Genomic DNA, 19,244 nt, shown 5'->3' on the forward strand with positions numbered 1-19,244 from the left:
GGTCTGTACACCAGGTGGCCTCAAATCACAGAGTTCTGCCTGCCTCTGGGATTACAGGCTGGCATCAGCACACTCAGACCTAGATTGGTAGATTTTTATTTTTCTCATCTGCTTACATTTGGGGTATTAGAGGTATGGTTAGTTGGTTTGAGTATTTGTGTCTTATTTTCTGTAGCCTTGGCTGGCTTAGTACTCTGTGTTTCACTTAAGACATTGGTAATTCAGATATTCCTATTCCATGTAACCCAACTGCCTCAGCCTCCTAAGAGATTACAGGCATTTACCACCACACCTAGCTCAACAGTAGTGTTAAGACATGATTAGGGTGCCTTACTTTGGGTTTCTATTGCTGTGATGAAACACCACAACCAAAAACAAGCTGGGGAGGAAAGGGTTTATTTGACATACTCTCCCACATCATAGTCCATCACTGAAGGAAGTCAGGACAGGAACTCAAACAGGGCAAGAACCTGGAGACAAGAGCTGATGCAGAGGCCATGAAGGTGCTGCTTAACCAACTCGCTCCCCATGGCTTGCTCAGCCTGCTTTCTTGTTGAAACAGCCCCAGGGTGACCCCACCCACAATATGCTGGACCAGCCCACAACAATCACTAATTTAAAAAATGCTCTACAGGCTTGCCTACAGCCCATTTTGTTGTTTTTGAAACAGAGTTTCTCTGTGTAGTCCTGGCACTCACTCTGTAGCCCAGCTGGCTTTGAACTCACAGAGATTCACCTATCTCTGATTCCTGAGTGCTGGGTTTAAAGGCGTGTGCCACCACCGCCTGGCTCCTACAGCCCAATCTTATGGAGGCATTTTCTCAACTGGGGCTCCCTCCTCTCAGATGACTCTACCTGTGTCAAGTTGACATAAAATGAGCCAGGGAGGGAGAGACTGAGAGTGAAGCTGCACACCTCGTGGGAACAGAGAGAAGGGGAGGGGAGTTCTCTCTCTCTCTCTCTCTCTCTCTCTCTCTCTCTCTCTCTCTCTCTCTTTCTCTCTCTCTCTCTCTCAAGATTTATTTATTTATTATGAATACAGCATGTATGACTGCAGGCCAGAAAAGAGCACCAGATCTCATTACAGATGGTTGTGAGTCACCATGTGGTTGCTGGGAATTGAACTTAGGACCTTGGGAAGAGCAGACAGTGCTCCTAACCTCTGAGCCATCTCTCCAGCCCTCTTTTTTTTTCTAACTTTTTTATTTTTATTTTATGTGCATTGGTGTTTTGCCATGGGTGTCCGGTCCCCTGGAACCTCAGTTACAGACAGTTAGGAGCTGCCATGTGGGTGCTGGGAATTGAACCCAAGTCCTCTGGGAGAGCAGTCAGTGCTCTTAACCACTGAGCCATCCCTCCAGCCCAGGAGTTTTCTCTTAAAGTGGGCTTTATGTAAGATGACATCAGGACTCTGGGGCCAGGGTATTATCTGCTTATTGGCCAGGATTCCAAGAAGTGGGTCTGAATGCTAACACACATACACATTTAAAAAACAAGAAAGAAGGGAAGGGAAAGAGGGAAATAGGTGGGAGGGAGGGAGGGAAATGAAGCAAAGGAAGGAACCATGCCTTGAGTAATCAGGGCAGATGAAGACACATGACTTGAATTTAGTGACTAGGTTCAGTTTCAAATGGCTTTAACTCTTGGTGAAGGAAGGCTAAGGTAGCCCAGCAGTGGTGGTGCACACCTTTGGTCCCAGCACTCAGGAGGCAGAGGCAGGCTGATTTCTGAGTTCAAGGCCAGCCTGGTCTACAGAGTTCCAGGACAGCCAGCGAGAAACCGTCTTGAAAAAAAAAAATTTTAACCGAACAATCAAAAAGATTAAAAGAGACCTATGGCAACAAAAGCCACTGGAGGAAAAATAATTGGGAGTGGGAAGATGACATTAATGGCATGTTAAGATCAAAATGTCTGTGAGATGTCTAGACAGACATATCTAGTGGATATGTAGATGCCCTTATTGTACTCAGCCAAGCTATCAGACTGTAGCTAAATACTTTAGAGCCATTGACTTGGAAGTAATAATTCAAGCCAAGAGGAGGAAGATGGCCTGGGAAAGGAGAAGATGAGCCAAAGACAAGACAAAACATTGAAGATAATGATATCTAAAAGCAAAATCCAAACAAACAGCAGAACACAGCATGTACAGACTGAGTGGAGCTGTCAGATGCCTCCGAAGAAACAGGAAATACAAATATCTTTGAAGCTGTGAGTGGCATCACAGGCCTACAATACCAATCCTGGGGAGGCTGAGGCAAGACAATGGAGAGTTCAAGGCACACAGTCTCCAAAGTTCAAGGTCAGCCTGAGTTACATAAGAAGACTGGAAGGTTGGCTCAGACATTAAGAATACTTGATGAGCCGGGTGGTGGTGGCGGCGGCGGCGCACGACTTTAATCCCAGCACTCAGGAGACAGAGCCAGGTGGATTTCTGTGAGTTCAAGGCCAGCCTGATCGAGAGAGTTCCAGGACAGAGAGACCCTGCCTCAAAAAAAAAAATCACAGATAGGTTTGCCTTGTTCACAGGCTTCATAGTAAAGGATAAACAGGTTTCAGCTGTAACTTTCTACTAAAGGAACACAGAAAATGATTTAAAATGTATAAATGCACGTTATGAAGGTGTAAGTAAATGATTTAAGGTGTATAAAGATGTTCTGGACTTCTGTCCCTTTCTGTGCTGTTGTTACACTGGAAGTTTGGAGGCTCAGAGTTTTAGCATTGATAAATGGAGCTCTGAAAAACTGATAGAGCGCTGACTGTTTACTATTCAGCCACAAGCTCAAGATTTTACATTTCCTCTGATTGTCTTCTAAGCATAGACCTAAAAAGGTGTGGTTCATCGGGCTAAAACCAGGCTCTCTAGTTACAGAAAAAAGGTTCGTGCCTTTTAGCCCAAAGCCATAGCCTTTGCTATGACACCAAGGGGTGAAGCTGCTCCAGCTGTTTAACAGACATCTGCATGTGTCTGGGGAAAGAGTGCTGCCACTGTGTCCAGGAATCTGGCCTGGTGGCAACAGTCACTCCACAAATTAAAGAACTCCGTCCATAGAACCAGCGCACATCTCCGCTCCACTCTTTCTGGCGTCTTCACTCTCCTGTGGCTAACCCCGTCCATAGGGCTGGTGTTAATAACCTACTTTTTTTTTCTCCTAGCAACTTATCTTCTCCACTTCCTCAAGGAACTGATTCCTGAGGTCTTCAGGACAGCAGTTAACCGAATGCTTCTTCACCCACACCTCCCACTGAGTGTGAGCCCACAAACTCCCTACTCCCCTCCCCATGTTGGCCCATGCCAACAGGAAGTAGCCAGATTCGAACTGCCACCCATATATCCAAGAAGGTTGGGATGTTTGGCTGGAATCTCCAGCTTGGCCCGGTTCTCTGTCTCCAAACCCGGCCCTCTCAGAAAAGCCTCCGGGTGTCCAGTTCCTCATTCCTGGAGGTGGCAGTGGTTCCTCTCCTAAGGATGCAAGCTGCTCAAGCCCCTCCTACCATGGGGTACAGCCCAGCTTGTGGAGGACACATCACTACCCTCATGCCTACAGGGTGTTTAAGCTCCCTCCTTCAGAGTGCCAAGAGATTTCTCCCCTGTCCCCTCCCTCCCCACCTCATCTATATCTGGTCTTTTGCTTTTTTATTTTCCTTGATCTGACTTACTGAGTCAGTGGAGAAACCTATTTTGGGGTATAGAAACCTATCACACACCTTTAACCCCAGCACTCAGGGAGGCAGAGCCAGGTGGATCTCTCTGAGTTTGAGGCCAGCCTGGTCTACAGAGCGAGTTCCAGGATGGGCTCCAAAACTACACAGAGAAACCCTGTCTCAAAAAAACAAATAAGTAAATAAAATAAGTTTTTTAAAAAAACAAAACAAAAACCAAAGCTAGAGAGATGGCTCAGTAATTAAGAGCACTTGTTGCTAACTGAATTCACTTTCCAGCATCCACTATCAGATGGCTGTCTGACAACCAGATGTAACTCCAGCTCCAGGGGGCATGATGTCCTGTAGCAGGCTTTCTTGGACCACCGGCCCCCAAATCATGACACAGAGACTTATTATTAGTTATGAAAGCTTGGCCTTAGCTTTGGCTTGTTTCTAACTAACTCTTATAACTTACATTAACCCAATTCTGTTAATCTACCTGCTGTCACATGGCTCGTGGCTTTTACCTCTCCTCCTGCAACAACTTCTCCAAGATCTTTCTGTCCCCAGAAGTCCTGCCTATTCCTGTCTAGCTATTGGCCATTCAGCTCTTTATTTTTTAATTAATTAATTAAATTTATTTATTTATTTATTTATTTATTTATTTATTTATTTATTATGTGTACAGCATGTATGACTGCAGGCTAGAAGAGGGCACCAGATCTCATTACAGATGGTTGTGAGCCACCATGTGGTTGCTGGGAATTGAACTCAGAACCTCTGGAAGAACAGTCAGTGCTCCTAACCTCTGAGCCATCTCTCCAGCCCCATTCAGCTCTTTATTAAACCAATCACAGTGACACATTTTCACACAGTGTAAAGGTATATTCTGCAACGATGTCCTCTACTGGCCTAGTTGAGCACACTAAAATAAATCTTTAAGATTTTAATTTCTAATTTTATATGTGTCGTCTGGCTGCCTACAGAGGCATAAAGAGAGTGTCTGATTTCCTATAACTGGAGTTGCAGGCAGTTGTAAGTTGCCTGATGGGGATACTAGGAACCAAACTTGGGTCCCTTGAAAAGCAGAAAGTGCTCTTAATGGCTTAACCATCTATTCAAACCCCCAAACTAAAAATTAAGGGAAAAAATGACTCCAATTCTTTTTTTGTTTGTTTGGTTTTTTGTTTGTTTGTTTGGTTGGTTGGTTGGTTGGTTGGTTGGTTTGGTTGGTTGGTTGGTTTCTGGTTTTTTGAGACAGGGTTTCTCTGTGTAGTTTTGGTGCCTGTCCTGGACTTCACTCTGTAGACCAGGCTGGCCTCAAACTCACAGAGATCCACCCGCCTCTGCCTCCTGAGTGATGGGATTAAAGGCATGCACCACTACTGCCTGGCCAGAGTGAGACTTTGTCTCAAAAAGTAGTAATAAAGAGCTGAGGAGATGACTCGGTGGGACTTTCAGGAATGCTGATGAACCTGAGTGTTTACCACTCTAGATGGAAGGGCAGACTTTGGAGAGTGGGACCTAAAAATGAGGTGGCCTAAAGTCTCATGCAATAGCCAGCTTTATTCAGAGCATCAGACAGTTTACACCCTGAGGGTTAAGAAGAGTCACCTGAGTGAAGTACAAAATCACAAGGACAAGCTGCTTCCATAGAGGCATGTAAACAAGTAACAATAGCCAGCTGTAACAAATAAAAATACACTCCTATCCGATACATAATCCAAGAACCCAGGTCATAGAGGAACAGAGGTCACAAGACTCTTGTTTACTTGGAGTTTTCTCACAAGGTCTCAGAAATCTCCTCACACAGCTTCATTCATGGACCGTGTCCTAACACCTGAGTTTGAGTCTTGGGACTTGTTTTAGTCATTCTGTTGCTGTGAAGAGACACCACAACCACAGCAACTATGATAAAAGAAAACATTTAATTGGGGGCTTGCTCACAGTTTCAGAGTCAGTCCATCATCATCATGGTGGAGAGCCTGGGGACACACATGGCGCTGAACCAGTAGCTCAGAGCTAGTTACATCCTGACCCACAGGCAGAGAGTGAGAGGCTGGGCCTGGCGTGGGTTTTGAAATCTCGAAGCCCACCACCAGTGACATACTTCCTCCAACAAGGCCACACCTCCTAATCCTTCTAATCCTTATCAAACAGTGCCACTCACTAATGACTAAGCATTCAAATATATGAGCCTATGAGGGCCATTCTAATTCAAACCAAAACAGGACCAATCGTGGTAGAAGGAAATAACCAACTCTTAAAGTTGTTCTCTGCCTCCAAGTGGGTGTTGCAGCATACACTCACACTCACACATACACACACAAAATAAATTTAATTAAAAAATATAATGAGGTCTGGGTGGTGATGGCACACACCTTTGATCCCAGCACTCAAGAGGCAGAGGCAGGTGAATATCTATGAGTTCAAGGCCAGCCTGGTCTACAGAGTGAGTTCCAGGACAGCCAGGGCTACACAGAGAAACCCTGTCTCGAAAAACCAAAAGGAAAAAAAAATTAATGAGGGAAGGAATGCACAGGAACAACGTATAATGATATGTAGGTAATGCCATAATCAGGAAGTGTGGTGGTAGCTCCATCAATAAAATGTGTACCACAAATGCATGAAAACCACCAGGAGGTGACACACGCCATTAATCCCAGGGCTCAGGAGGCAGAGTCAGGCAAATCTCTGAGTTTGAGGCCAGCCTGGTCTACATGGTGAGATCTAGGCCAACCAGGGATACACGGAGAAACCCTGTCTAAAAAAACCAAAATAGAAAAAAAAAAAAAAAAAGCATGAAAACCCTCGTTCTACCCCAGGTCTTGATAGAGTGACTTGAGCCTGTAATCTCAGCGTGGGAGGCAGAGGCGGGAGGCTCCCTCAAGCTCGTTGGCTGGCTAGCACAACCCAGTGGGTGAGAGGTCCTTGTGAATGGAGCTGTCTCAAAACAATGTGGACAGATGGCTTCTGAGGAAAGACACTGAGGCTGACCTCTAGCCTCCACAGGTGCACACAAGAATAAGCATATGAAGGAAGGGGACGCTATAAGAATTCATTACCTTGTGTGCTAACATAAAAATATGTATAAAGACCAGGGGTGGGGGTGGCGCACGCCTTTAATCCCAGCACCCGAGAGGCAGAGCCAGGCGGATCTCTTGTGAGTTCGAGGCCAGCCTGGACCACAGAGTGAGTGAAGCATTAACCTTCCTGTTCTCCACTAGATTGCCAGGCTGCGGTTTTTCTATGTTGCTCGGGGATGACGCAGTGTCAGTACTCCAGACGGATGGACGGCTAAGTTACGGGTGAAAGAAAGGGCGAGGTCTGGAAAGAAGGGACGCTTTCCGAGTCCCTCTCAGCGCCTAGGACTCGGGAGGTCCGAGGTCTGAGACCCTTGGGTGCTGCGGAGGCTCCTCCCCCGACGAGCTTCCCGAAGCTCCGCCCACGGCGTGCGGCGCTCGCTAGGCGTGCCCCGGGGCGATCCGGACCGGCCTGCCGGGGCGGGGCGGGGCGGGGCGGAGTCGACTCTTCGGCCAGGGTTCGGCTCACCTCATCCACCAGGGACGGAAGTGCACTCCCCCCGGCACCCCGGACTAGCGGGCCGGGCCTCGCCCCAGCGGGCGATCAGGCCTTGGGGAGCTCCTGCGCCCGAGGCATCATGAAGCGGGCAGGAACTCTGCGCCTGCTTTCGGATTTGAGCAACTTTACCGGCGCGGCCCGGCTCCGAGAGCTGTTGGCCGGGGACCCAGATGTCCGAGTCCGCTGCAGCCCCGATGGCCGCCACCTGCTGCTGTTAAGACCCCCCGGGTCGCCTGCCCCGCAGCTTCTCGTGGCTGTGCGTGGGCCGGGCCTGGCGCTCGAGCGTGCCTGGCCGGAGGGCCACCCCTCGCCGCTGGACGCCTTCTTCGTTCCGTGGCTGGCGCGACCCGCGCTGATCCTGGTGTGGGAGAGTGGCCTGGCAGAGGTGTGGGGCGCGGGGATGGAGCCTGGCTGGAAGCTCCTCCAGAGCACCGAGTTGTGTCCGGATGGTGGAGCCCGCCTGGTGGCCGTGGCAGCAACTCGAGGCCGCCTAGTTTGGTGTGAGGAGCGTCAGCTGGGCGTTGAGGACCAGCCAGAGCGGCTTTCAGTGGCTTTCAGCCACTGTGTGTGCATCAAGGCCCTGGAGACCGGCGGGGAGGCTGGCACCAAACTGGGCCGCACACACATCCTGCTGCACCACTGCCCCCCTTTTGCACTGATAGCCTCCCGCAAGGACCTCTTCCTGGTGCCCACGACCGCCACTTGGCCTGGTGTGGCCCATGTTCTGCTCATCTGGAGCCCCAGCAAGGGCAAGGTGACAGCTGCCGCCCCATCTCTTGGTCTCTCTAACAGTAAAAGCCTGAATCCCAGACAGGGAGATACCTGGGACTTTCGGACCCTGCTGCGAGGCCTTCCTGGGTTCCTGTCCCCCAGGGAGCCATTGGCTGTCCACACCTGGGCCCCATCCTCCCATGGCCTATTACTGCTTGACTTCAAAGGCAAGGTGAGCCTAGTGCAGTGCCATGGTGGGACTCGAACTGTGGGAACCCTACAGGAGGCCCCCGTCGGCCCAGAGGGGTCTGCAGCCCTGGGGACATTTCATGGCACGTTAGCCTGCGTCCTGGGCTCCACGTTGGAACTACTGGACATGAGCAGCGGGCAGCTGTTGGAAAGGAAGGTCCTAAGTACAGACCGAGTCCATCTGCTGGACCCGCCAGCCCCTGGCGTGAAGAACGAGGACGAGCTGGAGACCCGGGGAGCGCTCTGTTTGCTTTCAGCCTTGGGGCTCTTCTGCGTGGGCTGGGAAGCTCCCCAAGGCCTGGAGCTGCCCTCCGACAAGGACATCGTGTTTGAGGAGGCCTGTGGCTACTACCAGCGACGGAGCCTGCGAGGTACCCAGCTTACCCCGGAAGAACTGAGACACAACAGCACATTTCGGGCGCCTCAGGCCTTGGCCTCCATCCTTCAGGGCCACCTGCCCCCATCTACACTCTTGGCTATGCTGAGGGCCGAGCTTCGCGATTACCGGGGTCTAGAGCGCCTCAAGGCCCAGCTGGTGGCTGGGGACGAGGAGGAGGCTGGCTGGACTGAGTTGGCAGAGCACGAGGTGGCCCGCCTGCTGAGGACCCAGCTGACCGGGGACCAGCTGGCCCAATTCAACACCATTTTCCAAGCCCTTCCTGCAGCAGCTTGGAGTGCCACCCTCCAGGCCCTGCAGCTCCAGCCGGATAGGACTGGCAGGCTGAGGTCCCAGGCACCCCCTGACGTATGGAAGAAGGTCCTGAGGGGTCCGACAGCCGGAAAGGAGCACCCCAATGGGGTATTGCCTCCCTTTGAACTCCTGTGTCGGTGTCTTTGCCAGCTGGAGCCTCAGTGGCTCCCCCCATTTGTGGAACTGGCACAGCAGCAGGGTGGGCCCGGCTGGGGGGCTGAGGGCCCCGGTCTGCCCCTTTATCGGCGAGCCCTAGCGGTGCTGGGGGAGGAAGGGAAGAGACCCGAGGCCCTGGAACTGGAGCTGCTTCTGGGCAGTGGGCGGCCCAAGGCGGTGCTGCAAGCTGTGAGGCGCCTCATAGAGAAGGAGCAGTGGGAGAGGGCCCTGGAGGCCGGCCTGGCCCTCGGCTCCTCCAGCCCCCTGCTTCGGAGTGAGATCTTCAAGCTCCTGCTGGCCGAGTTCGCCCGGCACCGCCGCCTCGACGCCCACCTCCCCCTCCTTTGCCGCCTGTGCCCACCGGACGTGGCTCCCGATGAGCTCCTGCTCTTACTGAGGACACATCTCCCAGATGATGTGGGCACCTCCGACCCTTTCCCTGAGCCTGGGGCGGAGCCCCCTCTCACGGTGGGCTTGGTCAGAGCCCTCCTAGAACAGACTGGGGCTCAGGGACGGCCCTCTGGCCCAGTTCAAAGCAAATACGAGGACATCCTATGGGATCCGGGCACTCCACCTCCTACCCCACCTCGTGGGCCTGTCTCTGCTCCGCAGGCATCGGAGCACCCAGGACCCGAAGCGTGGGCGCCCTCTGGACAGGGACTCTGCGCAACTGACGTGGGAGGTCATCTGTAGACCACAGGGATGGGGAAGGGTGCCGGGGGTTGGAGAGGACAGAAGTGGAATTTTCGTGTGCAATACTGTCTGTTGTGGAAGAATTTTTATAATATATGCAAATACCAAATATAGTCACAGTTCTTTGTATTATTTGAACAGCTAAGGGTTGCGGCTTTATAGAGGGAATGGTTGAATCTGTATCTCTTTCATAAAGCCACCCCTGGTTATGAAAACAACAGTCAATAATGTTTCCTATGTGCTAGGTAACCGTGGATCTTTATAGAAACCTCGTCTAATGTGTCTCATAACCCCACTGGGAAAATATCAGTGTTATCTCCATTTTCTAGATGGAAGAAATAGCTGTCCAGGAAGATTAAATAGCTTGGCCAAGTATGTCAGCTAGAACATAGAGGCTTTAACACATGAACCATCTCATTATATAGCCCAGTGGCTCCTGCCTATCTGGGCCTGCTCATGGTCCTCATCCAGTGCTGGCTTTCTCTATTGCTACAAGGAGAGAATTCCATGGAGCTACAGCTTTCTTTCCCCAGGTCTCTTCTGCCCCTGAGTAGGAGCTGTGGTGGGCCCTGGGCCCAGGTTTCCTCGAGTAGACCCTGGTTTCTACAGACAGGTGAACTACCAGTGATGAGTCACAGAGCAGGCCTCTTTGGAGGGCCTCACACCTCTACTCACGCCCTAAGCCAAGAGACAGGAGCAGAAGCAGCAGCCAAGTTCTTGTTTTTCTGGACCCCTCTGAAGACGCTGTGCTTTCTGCCCACTTCCACCCAAGTGGCCTCCCTCCCTGCTTGTGGCTTAGTTAGGACCCTGATGCTACTCATCATCCCTGGTGCCAACTACTCCTTGCCCAGGAGGGTAGGAACTGTCTGTCACTCACCAGGCGGTGATGTTGCACGCCTTTAATCCCAGCACTCAGGAGGCAGAGGTAGGTGGATCTCTACAAGTCCCAGGTCAGCCTGGTCTACAGAGTGAGTTCCAGGACAGCCAGGGCTACACAGAAAGACCCTGTCTCGAAAAGGCAAAAAATAAAACAAAAACTGTCACTCAGCTTTGTCCTCAGACAGAACCTGCAGCTTTGATCCCATTCAGCCTCAGCCTAGGATTAAATGAGACTTAGGATCATAATGGTCTAAGGACAGTTCCTCAGAGCTTCTCCTTTGGTTGATATTAGCTCCCCAGTCTCACGGAGATCGCAGGGCAACTCATGTGCATAGCCAGCTTGGAGAGAGTTTCTCAGCCTCGGTACAGTCTTAGGATAACACTTTGATCCAAGGTTTGGCTGGCTCTTGTCCTGACCTGACAGCCAGGCTGTCCACCGGACCCTGGAGTCAAGCTGCTGGACTTTGTTTTTCCTTCCAGAGACCTAGGGCTAGGAACAGTTCCCTCGTTTTCCATACCAGATCTTTCCTAGTCTGGCAAGGGTTCCTCCTCTTGGTCTTGAGCTGGGCCCATTTTGTCTCCTCAGTGGGAAGCTGCTCCCTGCTCATGAGCCTATTGAGTTCAAGTCTTCACAGTCTTTGAGATTTGGTTTGAGCCTCCTTCTGTGCCTAAGAAAAGAAGGAATTATACTTGGTGGCTCCAGGGAACACACAGAAAGACAGCCAAATTTTTCCTTAGAGTTGTATGACTTGAGGAAGTCCCTCAGGGCTAGTAAGGTTTCTATGTATGTAGCTTCCTGTGAGGACAGTAGGCAGACTTAGCTGAGAATTCTTACCTGCTTTTACAGACTGGATGCTTGGGTTATATTCACGCTCCAAAGTGAACGGTGCAAGCCATCCCAAGCTGCATTTCAAGACCCTGGAGAACATTCCAAGGATGTGAATGTCCACTGTGTTTTAGTGGAGTATGTGAGAGGGCCCTCAGAGCAGTGACCAAGTGCTTGGGAATCAGGATGTGAGCTCTCAGCCACTGCTCCAGTGCCTGCCTGCCTGCCTGCTGCCACGCTCCCCGATTTGATGGTCATTGACTCTAGCCCTGTGGAATGATCGGCCCTAAATTAAATGCTTTCATTTATAAGTTAGTCATGGTGTCTTATCACAGCAATAGAAAAGTAACCAAGACACATGCATGGCCACCTGTCATTGCACCTGGTAGCTCTGTGTCCTTACATCTCATCTTCTTGGTTGGTTGGTTTGAAGTGGGGTCTCTCTACATAGTCCTGGCTGTCCTGGAACTCATAGAGATCTGTCTGCCTCTGCCTCCTGAGTTTGGGGGTTAAAGGTGTGAACCACCACACCTGGGTAATCTTGATCTCCCAGAACCAGAACATAAAAATTAAAAAAAAAAAAAAAAAAAAAAAAAAAAAAAAATCTGATGGAGTCACACCTGTTGCTTTAATCAATATGAAAGCCAAAGTCTTGACAGATACCATCTTCCTTCAAGCCTGGCCCCGCCTCCTCCTTCCCCTCTTCCCTCCAGCCTTTCTTCTTTGATGTTCCAGGTATTTGTCTCCCTAGTTAGTATTCAAGTTTCTGGGAGGCTGACACCATGGTTATCTGTAATTCTGTAACCTCGTCATTGGATGCAGGATCTCACGGGTAGAAAGAGCTTTCTTCCCATTTCTCCACAGGCCAGACTGACAGTCGAGACAAAAATACAGGGCAGCCTAAAGGAAGGAATAGACGGTCTGGGCAGTGTTAGGGCCAGCGCAGCAGCTAAGCCAGAAGCATCTTGGGGGATGGGGGACAGAAGGAAATGGTCGTACATATTAGCACTACTCAGGGCTTCAAGTCCCCAAGCCAGAAGAGGAGACAGGAAAGCCTGAGTCAGTGGACATCCAGGACAGATGTGCATCTGTGTGAGTGGGAGCTGCAGGCTGAACTCCAGAGTGCGGAAAGGTTGATCCCCGTGTATTCAGTGTGGGCCATGAGATAACCAGTCCTTAAATATTCTGCAGTACGAAGATGCACTGGAGTTTGGTTCCTACTGACCTAAGTGGTCAGGAAGAAAGGGAGAGTAGAGGCGGGCAGGGAGGGGGGAGTGGGGAGGGTGTAAGGGGGCGGTGCGTAACTAGACTCTCAGCTCTATGTAACCACCCCAAGTTTGAATAATTGTCATACTTACTGTGGGGGAGGGATGGTGGGGAGGTGGAGGAACCAAAAAGTCTTGAGTGGCTCCCCCAGGCTCTTTTTTTTTTTTTTTTTTAAATTGTTTTCTGGTTCTCTCTCCTTTCCCCTTCCAGATAGATCTTGTTATAAAGACGAGGATGATCTTGAACTTCTGATCCTCCTGCCTCTCTGGGTTGTAGGATGCTCCACCACAACCTGTATCTGGCTTATTGAGACAGTGTCTCAAGTACCAAGGTCAGCCTCAAACTTTGTATCTGAGACTGCCCTTAAACTAGTGACCTTCCTGCCTCTGCCTGGTAAATGCTAGAGTTTCAGGTCTGAGCCTGACTTGTTTTGTTCTGGAGTTTTTTGCTTTTATTTGATTTTATTTTTGTGGGTTTCTTTTTAACATTTATTTATTTTGTGCACGTTTGTGTGGGGGCACCCAGAATAGGGTATGGAGGTCAGAGAACAATTTGGACAATTTGCCAAAGTCGATGCCTTCCTTCCAGGATGTGCGTTCTGGGAATCCAACTCAGCTCCTCAGCCTTGGTAGCAGGGACCTTACCTGATAAGCCATTCCCAGTCCAATTCCTGGTGTTTTGTCTTTTTCAAATATTTATTTCTTTTTATTTTATATGTATGAGTGTTTGACCTCATGTATGTATGTGCACCATGTGTCTGATGCCTTCTGAGTTCAGATGAGTCATATTCCTGGGAACTGGAGTTACAGGAGGTTATGACCCAGCCAACATGGGTTCTGGGAACTCAACCCAGGAGCTCTGTAGGAAGCTCATATCTGAGGGGCTCTCTCTCCAATCCCAAGACTTTTCCACCTCCTTTTCTTTCTTTTAGTGGATATCTTAAGATTATTTGTGTGTGTGTGTGTGTGTGTGTGTGTGTGTGTGTGTGTGAGTGTGTCATGTATTCAAATGTCCTCAGAGGCCAGAGGAGGGATTGGGATTCTCAGGAGCTGGAGTTATAATCAATTGCGAGCTTCCAGACATACAACTCAGATTCTCTGCAAGAACAGCAACATTCTTAGCCACTGAGCCATCTCTTGCTTTGTAGCCCAGGCTGGCCTGGAACTCACTATATAGTCCAAGTTGGCTTCAAACTTAGGGTCATTCCTGCTCAGCCTCCGGAGGAGCAGGACTCCAGGCAGGAGCCTCCATGCGGGGCTTCAGCATCTTCTTAGGCACTGGCTCCCCCTGCTGGACTTCCATGTCACTGCAGCTTCACTCATCATGTGCCCAAGCAGGGGTTTCTCAACCCAGGAAGCCTTTAAAAGAGGGAGCAAAATCAAGGTTCTATAGGCCAAGAGAAAAGAAGGAAGAGAAGATGTCAGAAGAAAACTCAGGAGTTGAGTCATGGCAAGAGGGAAGGGTCCTGGAATTGAACCCGGAGGTGAACCCAGAGGAAAAGGAACCTGAGCCACCAGAATTCTCTTTGGTATTGGAACTGGGGAGTTGACCATAGTTGTTTCCAAAGAGGTCAGGGTAAGGTCACATTTTCCATGAATTTTTGTTTGTTTCTTGAGACAGCACCACAACCTCCTGGCTTCTATGAATTTAAAATACAAGAATGTCAGACTTTGTGTTTAAAATTAATATAGTCTCACTTTTATACACAAAATGTGAAATAGAGGTGGACCTACTTCTGAAAAAGGAACCAACAAAGAACCTTGGGAGGTGGTAACACCATGGTGGTAATTACAGAAATCTGGGGGTAGAGGCAAGAGGATCAGGATTTAGGGCAATCCTCAGTTACATAGCAAGATCAAGGTCAGCCTGGGCTATATGAGGCCCTGCCTCAAAAGGAAAGAAATGTGAGGGAGAGACGGCACATCTGTGGCTCCCCATGGTTCGGCCAGAGCACACTGCCCCCTTCACAGGTTCCAGAGGGTTCTCAGGCATCTGCAGTTCGCAGCCATTCGTATCCCAGGGCAACATGCTGTCTTGATATGTAGTCTTCTGAAATGTGTCATCTCTGTTTTGTTCTGAGGAGAAGTGGGGAGATGAGCACTCCCCCATTTCTAACAGCCCTGGTAAAGTTCTAGGAACAGCCTGGAACCTCAGATTTGAGAGCTGGGTCTTCCTAAAAGGTGGGCAGCCCCTAATGCTGGGAGCTGGGGAGTCTGGAGTGAGGTTCTGAGTCACAGTGAGGAACAAGACTGAGGGGAAGCTGTTGGGACCCAGAGGTCGGTCTCCAGGCCAGGCCCTGGGCCACAGCTGGGACACTGACCTGGACTTTACTGAGAGCCATTCTTTGGAAATCAGGCAACTGCTCACCGCTGCTGGTGGCCTGCTGTTCTCAGCCCCCTAAGAGTTACAGAACTTGAGAACGCTAGGGGTTGGGGATGGACACATCGGTAACCACGCCCACCTCTAACCCACTGCTCAGACCCTGGGAAGCTTCCTAATGTGTAAAAGTCCCCTGTAAATGTAGAAAGGAAAGATACAGTGTGGCCTTTGCTGCTTTGAAAGAGTAGATAAGAAGGCATTGGGGGAGCAGCTGGAACTAGACAGTCAGGAGGCAGGAAACCAGGACATGAAGGCAGGTGGCAGCACACATCCAATCCCAGGACTCAGGAGGGAAACAGGAAGATCACCTGCAGTTTGGATCAGCCTCAACTACAGAGTGAACTCCAAGCTCCCTAAATGCAGAGATTATGGGCTCGATCTCCTCAATCTGTGTCTTCTCTCCTATGAAGGCTGTACTTTATTTATTTGGTTTTTCTTCCTTCATTCATTTATTTTGGTTTTTAGAAACAGGGTTTCTCTGTGTAGCCCTGGTTGTCCTGGAACTCCCTCTGTAGACTAGGCTGGCCTGGAACTCACAGAGATCCCCCTGCCTCTGCCTCCTGAGTGCTGGGATTAATGTAGCACCACCACCCAGCTATGTTTTGTTTTTGTTTTCTTTTTTGAGACCGTGTTTTATGTAATCCAGGCCAGCCTTGAGCTCACTATGAAATGGAGGATGACCGTCAGTCTCTGGTCCTCTGGCTCCCACCTCCTAAGGCTGGGTGTGGGACACCACACCACACCACACCACACCACACCACACCACACCACACCACACCACACCACACCACACCACACCCAGTTCATGATATGCTAGAGCTCAAAGCCAGGCTGCATGTATGCCACACAAGCTCTGCTCAAAGCTATCACCCTAAATGTCTTTTTGGTCTTTTAACACTGTGTGTGTGTGTGTGTGTGTGTGTGTGTGTGTGAGAGAGAGAGAGAGAGAGAGAGAGAGAGAGAGAGAGAGAGAGAGAGAGAGAGAGAGAGAGAACTTACGACAGTAAAATTGGAACTTCCCTTCTACTATGAGGGTCCCAGAGATCTCACTCAAGTTGCCAGCTTCAATGGTAAGCTCTTCTGTTCACAGAGTAATCTTGCTCCACCTTGCTGATCCTTGCTGATGCTTTTTTTTTTTTTTTTTTGAGATAGGGGCTTATATACACCTGCCCCAAACTCCTTATCTTTCTGTCTCTATTTTCCAAACACTGATATTATGGGTGAAGGCCATCATACCCAGCAAAAACCAATTGTAAAGTAAGTAAATATTCCCTCTCTCCTTTTTAATAATTTATTTTTATTTTATGTGCATTAGTGTTTGGTCTACATGTATGTCCATGTGAGGGTGTCGAATCCCCTGGAACAGGAGCTGCAGACAGTTGTGAGCAGCCATGTGGGTGCAGGGAATTGAACTTGGGTCCTCTGGAAGAGCAGCCAGTGTTCTTAACTGCTTAGCCATCTCTCCAGCTCCCCTTCCGCCCCCCACCAACAGGTCCTCATGTAGCCCAGGCTGGCCTGGAGCTTGCCAAACAGCCAAGAATGACCTTGAGCTTGTTATACCCCTGCTCCATGTCTCGCTCGAGTGCTGTGGTTACAGGTGTACACCACTGTGCCTGGTTACGTATGGGGCTGGGGACTGAACCACATACTAGAAGCACTAACTAAGCTACCTACTCAAGCATCCCTCCCTCCCTCCCTCCCTCCCTCCCTCCCTCCCTCCCTCCCTTCCTCCCTCCCCCCCACCCTCCCCATCTCTTCATCTATTCTCTGTCTATTCTCCTTCTCCCTTCTGTTTTCTTTTTAATTTTTTTTTATTACATGTATGGTATTTTGTCTGCAAGAGAGTTCAAGATTCTCCTGCCCCGGCCCCACAAGAACTGGGGTTGCAGGTATGTTTTGCCTTACCTAGCTAAAGGGACATTTACAAGTAGGGGTGATTTTTCTATGCCAAAATTCAGGGAGTCTACAGGAATGGAGTCGGTTTCCACCATCAAACTGAAACCTACATGGTGGAGACAGTTCAGTGGCTGAGCGTGTGCTTGGTGGGGGTGACACCATCAGTGGGGTATTGCACCACCAAAAAAAAAAAGTCACCAGAACCTTCTTATAGAGGTTGTGATTCCCAAACCTCAGAATGTGTGTGATCTTATTTAAAATAAGTGTCCTTGAAGAGGTGATTAAAGACCTAAAGAGGAGATTATCCTGTATTAAGGTGAGCCCTAAATCCAATAATGAACATCTTTATAAAGCTGGAGAGGAGGAAATCCAAAAGAAACTGTATGAAGACACAGGCAGAGACTGGATTGATGGTCTCATCCCAGCACTTGGGAAGCCAAGGAAAGAGGATGGTTGTAAGTCTCAGGCCATCTTGGACTATATTATGAGTTCTAGGCCATCCTGGGCTACAGGGTAAGACCCTGTCTTAAAAAACAAGGGGATAGGCCGGGCGGTGGTGGCACACGCCTTTAATCCCAGCACTCGGGAGGCAGAGCCAGGTGGATCTCTGTGAGTTCGAGGCCAGCCTGGGCTACCAAGTGAGCTCCAGGAAAGGCGCAAAACTACACAGAGAAACCCTGTCTCGGGGGAGAAAAAAGAAAGAAAGAAACCAAGGGGCTGATGAGGTGGTTCTGTGAGTAAAGCTACATGCTTCTGGCCCAAATCTGATCCCCAGAACCCACGTGGTGAAAGGAAAGAACTAACTCCACAAAGTTGTCCTTTTATTTCTACATATACACTACAGCAGGTGCACGCACACACACACACACACACACACACACACACACACAAAATCACATAGAATAAATGAAAATGTAATTTAAGAGACAAACTAAACAGAGGTACCATAGAAGACCCACCAAGGGGTGCTGGTGGACGCTAGAAACTGGGAAAGCTTCCTGGTGTGGGTTCTCCCCTGGTTGCCTCCATAGTCAGCCAACACTGTTGACAGCTTCAGTTTTGGACTTCCGGTCTCCAAAACTATGAGTGAGTGATGGGGGATGCAGCTGAGTGACAAAGCACTTGCCTAGCATCCTCAAGGCCTTGGGTTCAGTGCCCAGCAATGCAGAGCTATGAGGGAGTAAACTTCTGTGGTGGGTCACCAAATTTGTGGTAATTTGTTATGTCAGCTCTAGTCAACTAGTGCACTGCACAAGAGTGAAGAGGCCTCCTTGCTTGGCTGTCCTTCCTCGTCTGTCTTTTCAGGCCACTTTTACAATAAAGAGCTGAGAGTCTGATGAGGTCCCTTACCAGGGTTAGGATGTGGCTAAGCTTTAGGCTGTGAACTTAAACTTGCAGACAGGGCTCCTGTACTTGCCCAGGGTCTAGACAATGCTCTCCAGGATCTGAAGCTCTGGGATCAATTGATCCCCAAGGGGCAAGGTCTCCATGCTCTGAAGAACCTTCTTCAAAGCTGTAGAACCTGGGTGTGGCGATGTACTCCTTTAATCCCAGCACTACTGAGAGGCAGGCAGATCTCTCTGAGTTCCAGGCCAGCCTGGTACATAGTGAGTTCCATGGCATTCAGAGCTACATAGTGAGACCTTTTCTCAAATATATATATATATATATATATATATATAGAGAGAGAGAGAGAGAGAGAGAGCTGGGTAATAGTGGCGCACACCTTTAACCCCAGCACTTGGGAGGCAGAGGCAAGCCGATCTCTGTGAGTTCGAGGCCAGCCTGGGCTACAAAGTGAGTTCCAGGAAAGATTCCAAAGCTACACAGAGAAACCCTGTCTCCAAAAAAAAAAAAAAAACCAAACAAACAAAAAGAAGCCTGTAGCAACTGAAAAGGAGGCAATAGCGATAATCTGAACAAAGAAACAGAAAGGGAGGCTGTAGAGATGGCTCAGTGGTTAGGAGCACAATGCTTTTGCAAAGGACCTGAGTTTGGCTTCCAGCACCCACATCCCAAAGCTTGAACTGCCTGTAACTGCAGCTCCAGGGGGAGTCAATGCCTCTGGCCTCCAAAAGCACCTTCACTCATGTGCACACCCCCCCACACACACACAATTAAAAATAATAAAACTAAACTGAACGAGCCGGGGCGGTGGTAGCGCATGCCTGTAATCCCAGCACTCAGGAGGCAGAGCCAGGCGGATCTCTGTGAGTTCGAGGCCAGCCTGGGTTACCGAGTTACTTCCAGGAAAAAGGCGCAAAGCTACACAGG

The 19,244-nt window shown here is 49.6% G+C and overlaps 1 protein-coding gene across 1 annotated transcript; it reads left to right on the forward strand.

Annotated features, from left to right (window-relative positions):
• The first annotated feature begins 7,124 nt into the window (after window positions 1-7,124).
• On the forward strand, window positions 7,125-9,837 carry Hps6 (HPS6 biogenesis of lysosomal organelles complex 2 subunit 3). The gene has a single exon (XM_006988209.3). The coding sequence runs from the start codon at window positions 7,304-7,306 to the stop codon at window positions 9,722-9,724; it is 2,421 nt and encodes an 806-aa protein (XP_006988271.1). The 5' UTR covers window positions 7,125-7,303; the 3' UTR covers window positions 9,725-9,837.
• The last annotated feature ends 9,407 nt before the right edge of the window (window positions 9,838-19,244 follow it).

The sequence above is a fragment of the Peromyscus maniculatus genome, chromosome 1 (assembly GCF_049852395.1).
Source record: "Peromyscus maniculatus bairdii isolate BWxNUB_F1_BW_parent chromosome 1, HU_Pman_BW_mat_3.1, whole genome shotgun sequence".
In the NCBI taxonomy this organism is placed as follows: Eukaryota; Metazoa; Chordata; class Mammalia; order Rodentia; family Cricetidae; genus Peromyscus; species Peromyscus maniculatus.

Bases quoted from the DNA above. Each gene is read 5' to 3' on its own strand.
- Hps6 (XM_006988209.3), top strand. From the start codon at position 7,304: ATGAAGCGGGCAGGAACTCTGCGCCTGCTTTCGGATTTGAGCAACTTT.